A 17,042-nucleotide genomic window follows, 5' to 3' on the forward strand; every position below is an offset into this window, starting at 1 on the left:
ACTGGGCTCCTACAATGACACAGTGCGTACGTGAGCTCACTGGGCTCCTACACTGACAAAGTGTGTACGTGAGCTCACTGGGCTCCTACACTGACACAGTGTGTACGTGAGCTCACTGGGCTCCTACACTGACACAGTGTGTACGTGAGCTCACTGGGCTCCTACAATGACACAGTGTGTACGTGAGCTCACTGGTCTCCTACACTGACACAATGTGTACGTGAGCTCACTGGGCTCCTACAATGACACAGTGTGTACGTGAGCTCACTGGGCTCCTACAATGACACAGTGTGTACGTGAGCTCACTGGGCTCCTACACTGACACAGTGTGTACGTGAGCTCACTGGGCTCCTACATTGACACAGTGTGCACGTGAGCTCACTGGGCTCCTACAATGACACAGTGTGTACGTGAGCTCACTGGGCTCCTACACTGACACAGTGTGTACGTGAGCTCACTGGGCTCCTACAATGACACAGTGTGCACGTGAGCTCACTGGGCTCCTACAATGACACAGTGTGTACGTGAGCTCACTGGGCTCCTACAATGACACAGTGTGCACATGAGCTCACTGGGCTCCTACAATGACACAGTGTGTATGTGAGCTCACTGGTCTCCTACACTGACACAGTGTGTATGTGAGCTCACTGGGCTCCTACAATGACACAGTGTGCACGTGAGCTCACTGGGCTCCTACACTGACACAGTGTGTACGTGAGCTCACTGGGCTCCTACACTGACACAGTGTGTACGTGAGCTCACTGGGCTCCTACAATGACACAGTGTGTACGTGAGCTCACTGGGCTCCTACACTGACACAGTGTGTACGTGAGCTCACTGGGCTCCTACAATGACACAGTGTGTACGTGAGCTCACTGGTCTCCTACAATGACACAGTGTGTACGTGAGCTCACTGGGCTCCTACAATGACACAGTGTGTACGTGAGCTCACTGGGCTCCTACAATGACACAGTGTGTACGTGAGCTCACTGGGCTCCTACACTGACACACTGTGTACGTGAGCTCACTGGGCTCCTACAATGACACAGTGTGTACGTGAGCTCACTGGTCTCCTACAATGACACAGTGTGTACGTGAGCTCACTGGGCTCCTACAATGACACAGTGTGTACGTGAGCTCACTGGGCTCCTACACTGACACAGTGTGTACGTGAGCTCACTGGGCTCCTACAATGACACAGTGTGTACGTGAGCTCACTGGTCTCCTACAATGACACAGTGTGTACGTGAGCTCACTGGGCTCCTACAATGACACAGTGTGTACGTGAGCTCACTGGGCTCCTACAATAACACAGTGTGTACGTGAGCTCACTGGGCTCCTACACTGACACAGTGTGTACGTGAGCTCACTGGGCTCCTACAATAACACAGTGTGTACGTGAGCTCACTGGTCTCCTACAATGACACAGTGTGTATGTGAGCTCACTGGTCTCCTACACTGACACAGTGTGTATGTGAGCTCACTGGTCTCCTACAATGACACAGTGTGTACGTGAGCTCACTGGGCTCCTACACTGACACAGTGTGTACGTGAGCTCACTGGGCTCCTACACTGACACAGTGTGTACGTGAGCTCACTGGGCTCCTACACTGACACAGTGTGTACGTGAGCTCACTGGTCTCCTACACTGACACAGTGTGTATGTGAGCTCACTGGTCTCCTACAATGACACAGTGTGTACGTGAGCTCACTGGGCTCCTACAATGACACAGTGTGTACGTGAGCTCACTGGGCTCCTACAATGACACAGTGTGTACGTGAGCTCACTGGTCTCCTACAATGACACAGTGTGTACGTGAGCTCACTGGGCTCCTACAATGACACAGTGTGTACGTGAGCTCACTGGGCTCCTACACTGACACAGTGTGTACGTGAGCTCACTGGGCTCCTACACTGACACAGTGTGTACGTGAGCTCACTGGGCTCCTACAATGACACAGTGTGTACGTGAGCTCACTGGGCTCCTAGAGCGCTAGAGCAGATGTGCAGGGCCAGTGATTAATTTCAGGTTGTATTCGCTCTGGGCCAGTAAAGCTAAGGGGAGGTGCACAACATGTTGATTGAGGAGGTAGAATGGTGCACTGATCCCTTGGCCACTCAAAGGAGCCCTCATTTACATATGCATTAACACCATTTTTCTTTAAAATTAAGAAGCAAAATTTAGACTGAAGGTATAAGTATTGCCGAGGCAAACTACCCTAAAGGATGGTATAAGTAGTTTAAATTGAGTTTTTGAAGTCACAGACTCCCTTTACGAGAATCTCCACCTCTTATCATTGTGCCGATTTCAGAAACTCGGAGACTCTAAAGTTACATCGACCATGCTCTCCAGTGATCCAGCCAGCATTAGATCAGTGATAACAGAGCTTGTAAGAATTGTGCATGCTTGACCACACTGCTTGACTGCAGTGGTGGCCGGTAACCAAGACAACAAGCATTAAACAAGAAAATTAAAAATCCCTTCATTCTTGTGAATGAAGCAGAACTTTAGCAAGAGTAACATTCCAAAGTTACTAGCTTTTACAAATATCTTGCAATTTTAACTATTAATTATATTAAAACAAGATTGATATGAAGTTTACTTGTCATTTATTTATTATTATTATTTATGTATTTATTTTACCCACTTATATATTTTACCCACTTATATAGCGCCATTAATTCCTCAGAATTAAAAATTTACATAGTTCTCAGCTTTTTCTCATTATTTTGTCCCTGAAACATTGATCATTCATTTAATAGAGGTGTATACTGTAGTTTGTAAACTTCTCCTCAAGCCAATTAAAATCAGTGGGGGTTTAGTTATCTGTTCACATCTCACAGGAATGAGCTCATTATAAGGAAAACTTTTTCTCATAATACTAAATTAAATATATAGTCTATTAACTATGAATTGCCAATAAGAAGATATCTCCAAGAATATCACTGAAAATGTGAGTCTGGGAGTAATCATCCGGCCAAATTATATTTTTAGGACTATTATAGAAATAAACAAGCTTCGCATTAAATTGCTCCAGATTCAGAGACAATGCTCTAATTTAACGGACAGTTAATCTTTAAATTTAGAGTCAATGTTGGAAAAACATAGTTTTTTTTAATAGAAATTGCTGATTGATTTGGATTTTCATCTAAAAGGGCACAGACGACTGTCTGAAAGAAGACAACTTCTTTAAAGAGGACCTGTCACATGTAATTTATTTTACCTGGTATAAGGCTATGTGCACACGTAGGAAATGTGGTGCAGAATTTTCTGCACTAAATCTGCATCTCCTGGCAGAATCCGCAGGTGCGTTTTTTGTGCAGTTTTTGTGCAGATTTTACCACTGTGGATTTCTATAATGGAGGGGTGCAGAAACGCTGCAGAACTGCACAAAAGAAGTGACATGCACTTCTTTGAAATCTGCTGCGTTTCTAGTGGGGCGGCGCAGTCTGGAGTCATGGGGGCTCAGTCTCGCAGCATGGGTGCTGTGGGGCAACAAGCCGTCTGCCCTGCTGGTGCATGGCCGCTGTGGCGGTGGTCGCCGCGTGGCTCCACTCCGTTAGGGCGATAGGACCCACTACGAGGTTTGCCGTGACGTGGCAGTGGGCTTCATACAGTCTGATCAGAATGTTAAACTGAAAACCTCATATTCAGTTATATAAATTTTTGCCTAGCGGCTTTAGATCAACTTGTGATTTTTGGAGGTGCGGTTCATGCCTTTTTTTTTCCCTTTCTGTTCAAAGCATACTGATCATATAGTCACTACTAGGGTTGAGCGACCTTCACTTTTATAGGATCGGGTCGGGTTTCACGAAACCCGACTTTTGGAAAAGTCGGGTCGAGTGAAATCGGCCGATCCTATAAAAAAGTCGGGGTCGGGGTCGGCCGAAACTCGAAACCCAATGCAGTGCATTGGGTTTCCATGGTTCCCAGAGTCTGAAGGAGCGGAAACTCTCCTTCAGGCCCTGGGATCCATATTTAAGTGTAAAATATAGAATTAAAATAAAAAATATTGCAATACTTACCCTCTGACGCGCCCTGGTACTAACCGGCAGCCTTCCTCCTTCGAATCCGCGCTTCTAGGACCTTGCCGTGACGTCGCGGTGACGTCGCGGCTTGTGATTGGCCGCGCGGCCGCCCATGTGACCGCTCGCGCGGCCAATCACAAGCCGCGACGTCACCCGCGACGTCACCGAAGGTCCTGGAAGGGCTGATTCTTAGGAAGGAAGGCTGTCGGAAGGAAGCAGGGCGCTTCCGAGGGTGAGTATATTCCTATTAGGTATATACTCACCCTCGGAAGCGCCCTGCTTCCTTCCGACAGCCTTCCTTCCTAAGAATCAGCCCTTCCAGGACCTTCGGTGACGTCGCGGGTGACGTCGCGGCTTGTGATTGGCCGCGCGAGCGGTCACATGGGCGGCCGCGCGGCCAATCACAAGCCGCGACGTCACCGCGACGTCACGGCAAGGTCCTAGAAGCGCGGATTCGAAGGAGGAAGGCTGCCGGTTAGTACCAGGGCGCGTCAGAGGGTAAGTATTGCAATATTTTTTATTTTCATTCTATATTTTACACTTTAATCTGAATTCCGATACCAATTCCCGATATCTTAAACATATCGGGAATCGGGATCGGAATTCCGATTCCAGATTCAAAAGATCGCCGACTTCATGGCCGACCCCCCACTGGGGTCGGGTCGGGTTTCATGAAACCCGACCTTGCCAAAAGTCGGTGACTTTTGAACAATTTCGACCCGTTTCGCTCAACCCTAGTCACTACACTATATTGAGATCAAAGAGTGTCTTCAAAACATCCATAAAACAAAACAGTTTTAATTCAATACCTTAAAATGCATACATATAACATTAGTCATAAAATAGCGCCTCCAACCAAACACAGGTAAACAGAGAGGTCAGCTAGGCGAATTACATACAGTTAGGGCCAGAAATATTTGGACAGTGACACAATTTTCGCGATTTGGGCTCTGCATGCCACCACATTGGATTTGAAATGAAACCTCTACAACAGAATTCAAGTGCAGATTGTAACGTTTAATTTGAAGGGTTGAACAAAAATATCTGATAGAAAATGTAGGAATTGTACACATTTCTTTACAAACACTCCACATTTTAGGAGGTCAAAAGTAATTGGACAAATAAACATAACCCAAACAAAATATTTTTATTTTCAATATTTTGTTGCAAATCCTTTGGAGGCAATCACTGCCTTAAGTCTGGAACCCATGGACATCACCAAACGCTGGGTTTCCTCCTTCTTAATGCTTTGCCAGGCCTTTACAGCCGCAGCCTTCAGGTCTTGCTTGTTTGTGGGTCTTTCCGTCTTAAGTCTGGATTTGAGCAAGTGAAATGCATGCTCAATTGGGTTTAGATCTGGAGATTGACTTGGCCATTGCAGAATGTTCCACTTTTTGGCACTCATGAACTCCTGGGTAGCTTTGGCTGTATGCTTGGGGTCATTGTCCATCTGTACTATGAAGCGCCGTCCAATCAACTTTGCAGCATTTGGCTGAATCTGGGCTGAAAGTATATCCCGGTACACTTCAGAATTCATCCGGCTACTCTTGTCTGCTCTTATGTCATCAATAAACACAAGTGACCCAGTGCCATTGAAAGCCATGCATGCCCATGCCATCACGTTGCCTCCACCATGTTTTACAGAGGATGTGGTGTGCCTTGGATCATGTGCCGTTCCCTTTCTTCTCGAAACTTTTTTCTTCCCATCATTCTGGTACAGGTTGATCTTTGTCTCATCTGTCCATAGAATACTTTTCCAGAACTGAGCTGGCTTCTTGAGGTGTTTTTCTGCAAATTTAACTCTGGCCTGTCTATTTTTGGTATTGATGAATGGTTTGCATCTAGATGTGAACCCTTTGTATTTACTGTCATGGAGTCTTCTCTTTACTGTTGACTTAGAGACAGATACACCTACTTCACTGAGAGTGTTCTGGACTTCAGTTGATGTTGTGAACGGGTTCTTCTTCACCAAATTAAGTATGCGGCGATCATCCACCACTGTTGTCATCCGTGGACGCCCAGGCCTTTTTGAGTTCCCAAGCTCACCAGTCAATTCCTTTTTTCTCAGAATGTACCCAACTGTTGATTTTGCTACTCCAAGCATGTCTGCTATCTCTCTGATGGATTTTTTCTTTTTTTTCAGCCTCAGGATGTTCTGCTTCACCTCAATTGAGAGTTCCTTTGACCGCATGTTGTCTGCTCACAGCAACAGCTTCCAAATGCAAAACCACACACCTGGAATCCACCCCTGACCTTTTAACTACTTCATTGATTACAGGTTAACGAGGGAGACGCCTTCAGAGTTAATTGCAGCCCTTAGAGTCCATTGTCCAATTACTTTTGGTCCCTTGAAAAAGAGGACGCTATGCATTACAGAGCTATGATTCCTAAACCCTTTCTCCGATTTGGATGTGGAAACTATCATATTGCAGCTGGGAGTGTGCACTTTCAGCCCATATTATATATATAATTGTATTTCTGAACATGTTTTTGTAAACAGCTAAAATAACAAAACTTGTGTCACTGTCCAAATATTTCTGGCCCTAACTGTAAATACCCAGGTTTGGAGGTGCAGCGTGTCAGTGGACATTGCACTTGTGCGGCGGACGCAGACCCGGGTAATATGTAGGGGACATGGGATATTAACATTGTTCACAGCAGCTGATAGCAGGGACGGAGTGACGGCAGCATATGGTGCGGCGGCTCTCGACTTTGAGCTCCGTTACCATTTGAATTAATGATCCCCTCCAAAGGGAGATACAGTTACTGCACCTTTTCTATGCACTTTCACTTTTTGATATACGCTGATCTATTCTATTTAAAGGTGATATCAGGATTTAATGTGCCGTCTGCAGATACAATATAGCAGTTACAACGGTTCATTAAGGCATTGGTTAGTGCTTTATACTATATAGTGAAAGTTTGGAATGATTGATTTGTGAACCTATATTTGTTATATCCTGGGAATTTATGTAATTCGCCGAGCTGACCTCTCTGTTTACCTGTGTTTGGTTTGAGGCACCATTTTATGACTAATGTTATATGTATGCATTTTAAGATATTGAAATAAAGCTCTTTTGTTTTATTGATGTTTTGAAGACACTCTTAGATCTAAATATAGTGCAGTGACTATATGATGAGTATGTTTATACATTATGCTGAGTGTTGCCCATCCCCTGCTTAAAGAGAATGGGTTTGGGTAGTATGTTTATCATTATTACTCCTTGATAGCATTCTGCCATCTGATGGCTACCGCTTGTATTGTTTTCTCCTTATTATTTTGGGTCTCTCATCAGCCTCCCCTTGATTTTATTGCTTTTTCATTTCAATAATTAATTTTTAATATTTAGTTTTATTACATAGTTGTGTACCTTAATAAAATATTTATTATGTATATACGTTTGATTTCTGATTACTATGGAGTAACAGTTATATATTTCACAATATAATACTGACCCACTGAATTTTCCCAGTTGCTGTGAAGTCGATTTTCATAAACAGCTTTTCTATCTGTTCATCAGTCTGAAAAGAAAGATGCAAGCACATTAATAATCACAATCTTGTATTGAGCAGGTAGGGAAGCAGTTCGTGTTTGTTAGAATCGCCATGTGTTGGGTAACTTGAACATTTCAGTTTCTCTTCACTAAGGGAAATCATTAGGGATGAGCCAATCAGAACTGTAAAGTTGGCCTGATAATGGTGTGACTGTTCCCTGTTCCTCCTACTCTTTCTCCTTTGACACGTGGGATGGTAACGTTGATGATGGCGTCATTAGTGCTGGCCATATTCGTGGAGTACTTGAAACAGTTCAACACGGCACACACATCCTGCATGGAGGCCCACTCATTGGTCGTGAAGTGTTTATGTTCCACAGAGAGACTCACCCGTGTGGGCTGCAACTCAAACTCCACTATTGCCTGCTGCTGCTCACACAGTCTGTCCAGCATGTGCAAGGTGGAGTTCCACCTTGTTGATCCCTCGCATATAAGGCGATGAGCGGGTAGGCAGAAGTGAAGCTGTAGCACAGACAGGCAAACAGCAGCAGGGTGGAAATGCCGAAAGCAGATGACCCGCACTTTCAGCAGCAGCTCTGACATTTCCGTGTAATTGAGGATAGCTCTGTACCACCAAATTCAGCACATGCACCAAGCAAGGGATGCGCCTCAAACCAGCTAGGCCTAGAGATGCTACGAGATTTTGCCTGTTATCGCACACCACTAGGCCGGGCTTGAGGTTTAGTGGCACAAACCACACATCTGTCTGTTGTTTGATCCCCATCCACAGTTCCTGCACAATGTGGTATTTTTGCTACAAACAGATGAGTTTCAGAACAACCTGCTGTAGTGGGGTAGGCGTTACGCTGACCGGATCATGAGACGTTGGAGGATGCAGAGTAAGAGGAGGAGGCAATATGGGCAGAGAAACATCCAGAAACACCCTGCAATCCTCTGTGGTGGTAGGACATGGATCAAAATGCCACAACATGTACCTAGTAGGCCGTTAAGAGACATACTGTATAACGTCCCTGCCCGTGCTTACTAGTCCATGTATCGGTTGTTATTTGGACCTTTATACTGATGGCGCACACTTGTTCATGCAGGGCAGAGATGGGCCTCCAGAAAAGTAGTGGAGGCTGAGAACCACGTACTGTGGTTCCCATGATCCCAACATATTGTTAACTCTTTATAAATCACTTTTAAGGCCACATGTAGAATTTGGGAGTCAGTATTTAGGGGCCGTACACCTGAATACTTCAATGGGATGGTGTGGAGATGCTCAGTGACACTGCTAGTGGTGGTGCTGCCACATCCTCTCTTTGCGCGGAAACAGGTGGCCCTGTTGCTCGGGAGCGGGAGGAAGAGGCCAGACCCGCCGCAGAAGAGGGAGGAGGCTCAGATCTTTCCTTGTTTTTCAGGTTTTTCAGCTCCTGCTTTGCATTCAGATTCCTCGTCATGCAGGTGGTGCTCAGGTTAAGAACATTTATGTCTTGCTTCAGTCTCTGATAGCACAGCGTGCAAACCACCCATGTATTGTCAGGAAGCTCCTTTGAGCTAGCTTCGTTGTGCTCAGTTTGTCGGAGTGCTGCCCAGTAGCAGCCGACGCACTGGCTAGGGGCCACCTTCTATGCTTTTGCATCCTGCTCGCTGTTTTGCTGTGCCGCTGGAGCAGCGTGACCACCACCTCTTCCTCCGAACTGCCCATTTCACTTGGTTGGTCTTAATTCCATGTGGAGTCTAGGACCTCTTCAGCCGCCAGTGCACCATCGCACCTCTCCGGTCTGTCCTTAACTCTACTGCCCTACTAGTCCACTTCTGTCCTTGCTACTTCTCTGCTTCTCCCCTCTTCATTGTCTCCAAATTCCACAACGTATCCATATCAAACTACTAACACTGACCTACAAAGCTGTCCATAAACTGTCTCCCCCCATATATCTCTGAACTAATCTTCCTCCTCATCCTGCTGTGCCACCACCTGATGCATCATCAGCACTGGCCATTTTTGTGGAGTACTCAAAGCAGCGCACCACGCACAAACATCCCTGCTCGCTGGTCTTAAATTGGTGTTATTCCGCAGAGCCCATGCATACTGCAACTATCTTGTGCTGATGCTCACACAGTCTTGCCAAAATATGCAAGGTGGAGTTCCACCTTGTGGTTACGCTGCACATGAGGCGAGGAGCAGGAAGGCAGAAGTAACAAGGTACATGACCCGTAGAAGTGCAGTTTGCAGTGTGAAATGACCATTGTCCAGCTCATCACTCTCCCGCACACTCCCTGCCCACAGCTCCCCCTAATGTCCTTGTCTGAACAAAGAATTATGGTTTCTGAAGCATTCGGTGAGTGCCACCTTTCTTTGCTCAACTTTACAAGTATGCTCATGTGAAGCACCACTGAAGTATGATACAGACTGGCGATTGTTCCAGTTTTAGGACTTCCTGATTTAATACCACTCAGGACTGATGCCATTCAGCTCCACTCACACAGTTATTTGTTTAGCTTCGTTTTGCAGCTGTAGCCCTGACTATCACAATTTTACGGCCATTTTAAAGCACCAAAGTTCGAGTTGTCATTGACTTATATCGAGTTCAAGGTCAAGTTCGGATACTGAACCAAACTTTTAAATATAGTTTAGCCGAACCCGACAACCCAAACATCCACTGGTCCGCTCATCCCTCTAAATCATTTTTATTTTAAAGGGAATGTAAAACACACACTGTATATGATCAGACCATGTCCCTGTACGGTCAGACACGGCCATTACACAGTACAAAGCAGGGGCACATTTATAAGTTTATCTCAGCACTGGAACATTTTATTTAGACACATCTAGTTGTGGAAATTATTATTACTCCAATATCTATTTATTAAAATGTTCTCTGTTCTTGGGACAATCTCTTTGAGGCTATGTGCCCACGTTGCATTTTTTAAGTGTTTTTGCCGCGTTTTTCTGCTGCGGAAACGCTTAAAAAACCCTTACAAAACGCATCCCATTATTTTTAACGGCATTCTGCAATTGTTGTGCCCATGCTGCGTTTTTTCCGCAGCAGATACGCATCGCAGAAAAAACGCACCATATTCATTAATTTTGCGGAATCGCCGCTATAGCATTGTATTGGGAAACAGGAAAAAAACGCATGAAAATGCGAGAAAAACGTGACAAATACGCAATAAAAAAGCAAAAAAATGTGAAAAAAAACCGCTAGAAAAACTCGAGCGAGGGAGTCCGGTTTTGATTAGGAAAATTCTGATTCTGCAATGTTGCAGTGACCAAAAAACGTAATTCTTGCATTTTGACTTTTTTTCCGGTTACATCGTTTAACGATAGGATTAATTCTTGTTTTATATTGATGGATTGGGTGATTCTGAACATGGCAATACCAAATATGTACTGTATATGTTTGAGCTCTTTTTTATTGTTTTATTTTGAATGGGGCGAAAGGAGGGAGATTGGAGCTTTGATATTTTTAATTTTTTTTAATATTTTTAAAAACTTTTTTTTTACTTTTGGCATGCTTCAATAGTCTCCAAGGGAGACTAGAAGCTGCCATAACCTGATCGCCTCTGCTACATACAGGCAATGATCAGATCGCCTGTATGTAGCAAAATTGCTCACTTGCTATGAGTGCCGTCCACTGGGCAGCGCTCATAGCAATCTGGCATTGACAACCATAGAGATCTGCAGGAGACCGCTGTTTGTCATGCCAACCCATCAGTGACACGCGATCACGTGACAGGTGTCACTGATAGCTGGATTTCCAGCTCGATTGCCGGAAGCACATGTTAAATGCCACTGTCAGAGTTTGACAGCAGCATTTATTGGGTTAATAACTGCGGGTGGATCACGATTCCACCCGCACCTATTCCGGACACATTTCAGCTGTTCAAAACATGTGCTGGGAAAGATGTGGACTCCGGCACTGAGCTCACATCAAAGGGGGAGACACGACATGCGCAGTACTAGTATGGCGCATGTCATGAAAGGTTTAAACCTCTGCTGTTTCTGTGATTTTTGGCCCAGTGGGCGGTCCTATCAGTGACTGACAGCTTTCTTTGTATAAGAGTGAATACAGAGATAGCTGTCAGTCAGTAATAGGACTGAGAATCCCAGAAAGAGCAGAGCATTAAATGATGAAAACATTGGTTATACTGAATGCTTTCTCACAAAACTATATATTAATCTGGTCCACTCCTCCTGCTCTATGACAGGACAGCAGCAGATTGATGAACATTTTCATGGTGGCAGGTTCCATTTAAGGTTCCTGACAATCCTTTTGTTCTCCCAAAGATGAGTCACTGCCAGAGATATCTGGCAGCAGATTTCTCATACAGAACCCAGGATCGCTCGGTCATATGAGTGCTCCTGTTTATGGGAGAACTAGACAAACCATCGCCATAATAAGTCCTTCTTCTATTTCTACAAGTGAGGCTGTGAAATTATAATAATATCCACTAATTAATAACGTTATCCCTTGTAGGTAATATACTGTAGTATAAAGGTCAAGGTGCCAAAACCACATGACTATATGGACCCTAGATATTGTGAATGGGAAGCCTGTATATGGTTGCAGAACATTATACTTGCCGAAAAGTCACATGAAACGACCCACAAATGGGCATGGCTAAACTCTGCTCAAAAGGGGGCATTCATGTGTTCCTGCTTGTTTTGGGGGTATTCCTGTAGCAGGGTATACATTCACTGCTGCTGGTGCCCGAGATTGTCTGCAGTGCTGACGTCACATTGACAGCGCTGCAGCCAATGAGAAGCTCAGCAGCTCTGCCTGAATGATGACATAAGCGCTTCCTAAACACTAGACTGACCGATTGGCTGCAGCCCCATCGATGTGATGTCAGCTGGGGGACAGGGGTTTTTCTGAAAACGAAAAACCTCTTTAGCATATTCTTAGGTGGAATATCTTTATATTTAATGCCTCTTAGTCTTAACCCATTATCTACCATTGTCCTTTTTTTGGGACGCCTAATCTTTAGCTTCTAGCAACTAAGATTTTATAATTTTTATAATTAGGTCCAATATTTTGTGTTGTAAAATGAATGTTTTCAAAATAGGAAATCATGTCATTGTCAATTGAATATCGGGACTCCCTTTTCTGAAAAATCCGTACTTGTAAAAATTTTAATTTGGCAAGTAATGGGTTAAGTGAGTCTTTTCTAACAGATAAGTATTATGCAGCTATGAAAATAATCCTGCAATTTAGAAAACAACTTACGGTTGCTCGTAATCCTGTGCTTTTCTTTACTGCCCATTTAAATGCATCAATATCCAGAGATTTATGGCCATTCTTCTCGAGCTCCTAGAACAAAGGAATTTCATTGATTACAGTAAAGAGAATCGATTCATAACCAAGGTCGCCCTGACAATCTTGACAGAATATATAGGATTATCTAAATGAATTTGTTTTGCAACCTGTCCAAGAATAAGGCAGGGATTGCCTTTGTACATGATTATTTACTTTTTCGTTTTGAAGGTTGAAATCTATTAAGAGACTTATCACTGGGAAAGAAAACGGCTTATAAATAATGATAACAGAGTAAATAATATATTGTATGCCAAGTAAGACAAAGATGTGGCTGAGCTGATTTGTGGCATCAATTTACATGACTTTTTTTTCTTCTGCTTACTTTGGCTCAGGCTTTTATAATCTCAAAACAAAGGATCAAATCTCGTCCTTGACATTACGTATACAACTTATGCATGAAACAAAGTTAAAGAAGCACTCTTATCAAAGTTTTATCCTCTTAATATATTGAAGTCATCACATTATATGGCACTGTGTACTTACAATTGCTCATTTTTCCTTTCTACCCACCTAATGCTTCTCTTTTTCACTTGGTCTATAACACCACATGATTAAAAACAGACCAGCTGAATCCTTCTAAGCTCTATATAGAAACAGGCAGTCTCTTTTCCCTGCACAAACAATAGCGAGGAACAGCATCCAGTCCAGGTGACGAAAAAGAAAAAAGCCTTTATTCTGCCATGATACGACGTCTTTATTAAGTATCTTTTCCCTGCACGAGTCATTATTAGAACTGCAATTCTATGTCACTGAAAAATTGATGGGTCATCTGAGACACCATGTGCCTTTATTCGCACTTATATTTGAAAATACAGTTCATTTAAGTATACACGTGGAGTTTGACTTGCATTTGTGGCTTGTCCTGAGGAAGAAATTTGTTTACTTTGAAATGCGCTGACAATAAACTGCATTTAATCCTTTCTGGGCTCCTGGATCCATCCTACAATGATCCCAGGAGTTTATCCACCAGTGTTCTTGGCAGCACAGAAAACCCTGTTGTGAATTCTGTGGTCAAGCTCCCTCCTGTGGTCATGAGTGGTACTTCGGCTGGTTCTGTCTATGAGCTTCCTCTGGTGGATGTGAGTGGGGCTGCGGCTTCTGAGTTTCCTTCCTCAGGTGACGAGGTTAAGTCGTTAGGTGCTGCTCTACTTAACTCCATCTAGTTCTTTGTTCCTGGCCTCCGTTCAATGTTCCAGTATTGGCCTTGCTATCTCCTGGATCGTTCCTGTGGCCTGTCTGCCTTGCATGAGCTAAGTTTTGCTTATGTTACTTTTGTTTCCTATATTTTCTGTCCAGCTTGCTATATTGGTTTTTCTTGCTTGCTGGAAGCTCTGAGACACAGAGGGAGCACCTCCGTACCGTTAGTCGGTGCGGAGGGTCTTTTTGTCCCCTCTGCGTGGTTATTTGTAGGTTTTTGTGCTGACCGCAAAGCTATCTTTCCTATCCTCGGTCTATTCAGTAAGTCGGGCCTCACTTTGCTACATCTATTTCATCTCTGTGTTTGTATTTTCATCTTACTCACAGTCATTATATGTGGGGGGCTGCCTTTTCCTTTGGGGAATTTCTCTGAGGCAAGGTAGGCTTATTTTTCTATCTTCAGGGCTAGCTAGTTTCTCAGGCTGTGACGAGGCGCCTAGGTTCTGGTCAGGAGCGCTCGACGGCTACCTTTAGTGTGGTATGATAGGATCAGGGATTGCGGTCAGCAGAGTTCCCACGTCTCAGAGCTCGTCCTATTTAGTAACTAAACAGGTCACTTGTGTGCTCGTAACCACCAGGTCCATTGTGGTTCTGAATCACCTGTTCATAACAGTACTGGAGGCCCAAAGTACTAATGCTTCTCAATAGAGGGAAAAGGGAAGTTCTGAGACCATTTTTTTTTCTTTGCACTGTGTTTTGTCTCTCTTTTCCCCTAGACATTTGGGTGGTTCAGAACACAGGTGTTGTGATGGACATTCAAGCTCTGTCCTCTTTGATGGATAATCTCGCTATACGTGTACAGAACATTCAAGATTTAGTGGTTCAGAATCCTATGTTAGAACCTAAAATTCCTATTCCTGAGTTATTTTCTGGAGATAGAGCTAAATTTCAGAATTTCAAAAATAATTCTAAATTATTTCTGGCTTTGAAACCCCGCTCCTCTGGTGACCCAGTTCAACAAGTAAAGATCATTATTTCTTTATTACGCGGCGACCCTCAAGATTGGGCATTTTCTCTTGCGCCAGGAGATCCGGCATTATGTAATATTGATGCATTTTTTCTGGCGCTCGGATTGCTGTATGATGAACCTAATTCAGTGGATCAGGCAGAGAAAAATTTGCTGGCTCTGTGTCAGGGTCAGGATGAGGTAGAGATATATTGTCAGAAGTTTAGGAAGTGGTCTGTGCTCACTCAATGGAATGAATGCGCGCTGGCAGCAATTTTCAGAAAGGGTCTCTCTGAAGCCCTTAAGGATGTCATGGTGGGATTTCCTATGCCTGCTGGTTTGAATGAGTCTATGTCTTTGGCTATTCAGATCGGTCGACGCTTGCGTGAGCGTAAAACTGTGCACCATTTGGCGGTATTATCTGAGCATGTACCTGAGTCTATGCAGTGCAATAGGACTTTGACCAGAGCTGAACGGCAAGAACACAGACGTCAGAATGGGCTGTGTTTTTATTGTGGTGATTCCACTCATGCTATCTCCGATTGTCCTAAGCGCACTAAGCGGTCCGCTAGGTCTGCCACCATTGGTACTGTACAGTCGAAATTTCTTTTGTCAGTTACTTTGATCTGCTCTTTGTCATCCTATTCCGTCATGGCATTTGTGGATTCAGGCGCTGCCCAGAATTTGATGGACTTGGAGTATGCTAGGCGCTGTGGGTTTTCCTTGGAGCCCTTGCAGCATCCTATTTGGCCAAGAATAAGCCTCAGTATTGGACCCAGCTGACCATGTGCATGGCTCCTGCGCATCAGGAGGATATTTGCTTTTTGGTGTTGCATAATCTGCATGATGTGGTCGTGTTGGGGTTGCCATGGCTACAAGTCCATAATCCAGTATTGGATTGGAAATCAATGTCTGTGTCCAGCTGGGGTTGTCAGGGGGTACATGGTGATGTTCCATTTCTGTCTATTTCATCATCCACCCCTTCTGAGGTCCCAGAGTTCTTGTCAGATTACCAGGATGTATTTGATGAGCCCAAGTCCAGTGCCCTACCTCCGCATAGGGATTGTGATTGTGCTATCGATTTGATTCCTGGTAGTAAGTTTCCTAAAGGTCGACTGTTTAATTTGTCTGTACCTGAGCACGCCGCTATGCGGAGTTACGTAAAGGAATCCTTGGAGAAGGGTCATATTCGCCTGTCGTCATCACCATTGGGAGCAGGGTTCTTTTTTGTGGCCAAGAAGGATGGTTCGCTGAGACCTTGTATTGATTACCGCCTTCTAAATAAAATCACGGTCAAATTTCAGTACCCCTTGCCCTTGCTGTCTGATTTGTTCGCTCGGATTAAGGGGGCTAGTTGGTTCACCAAGATAGATCTTCGTGGTGTGTATAATCTTGTGCGTATTAAAAGGGGCGATGAATGGAAAACAGCATTTAATACGCCCGAGGGCCATTTTGAGTACCTGGTGATGCCATTCGGGCTTTCTAATGCTCCATCAGTGTTTCAGTCCTTTATGCATGACATCTTCCGAGAGTACCTGGATAAATTCCTGATTGTGTACTTGGATGATATTTTGGTCTTCTCGGATGATTGGGAGTCTCACGTGAAGCAGGTCAGAATGGTGTTCCAGATCCTGCGTGCGAATTCTTTGTTTGTGAAGGGGTCTAAGTGTCTCTTTGGTGTTCAGAAGGTTTCATTTTTGGGTTTCATTTTTTCCCCTTCTACTATTGAGATGGACCCTGTTAAAGTTCGAGCCATTCATGATTGGACTCAGCCGACATCTCTGAAGAGTCTGCAAAAGTTCCTGGGCTTTGCTAATTTTTATCGTCACTTTATCAATAATTTTTCTTGTATTGCTAAACCGTTGACTGATTTGACCAAGAAGGGTGCTGATGTGGTCGATTGGTCTTCTGCAGCTGTCGAAGCTTTTCAAGAGTTGAAGCGTCGTTTTTCCTCTGCCCCTGTGTTGTGCCAACCAGATGTTTCGCTCCCGTTCCAGGTCGAGGTTGATGCTTCTGAGATTGGAGCAGGGGCTGTTTTGTCGCAAAGAAGTTCTG

At 44.3% G+C, this 17,042-nt stretch overlaps 1 protein-coding gene across 1 annotated transcript in view; it reads right to left on the reverse strand.

Moving 5' to 3' along the window:
* The window catches only part of LOC138671096 (cilia- and flagella-associated protein 337-like), a 262,921-nt gene that overhangs the window by 218,329 nt on the left and 27,550 nt on the right, over positions 1-17,042 (reverse strand). The window contains exons 4-5 of the mRNA XM_069759005.1: positions 12,755-12,838; positions 7,486-7,551 (exon numbers count right to left, since the gene is read on the reverse strand). Coding sequence (XP_069615106.1) covers positions 7,486-7,551; positions 12,755-12,838 — 150 coding nt within the window. The remainder of the gene's footprint in view (positions 1-7,485; positions 7,552-12,754; positions 12,839-17,042) is intronic.

Source organism: Ranitomeya imitator, chromosome 3 (assembly GCF_032444005.1).
Source record: "Ranitomeya imitator isolate aRanImi1 chromosome 3, aRanImi1.pri, whole genome shotgun sequence".
Lineage (NCBI taxonomy): Eukaryota > Metazoa > Chordata > Amphibia > Anura > Dendrobatidae > Ranitomeya > Ranitomeya imitator.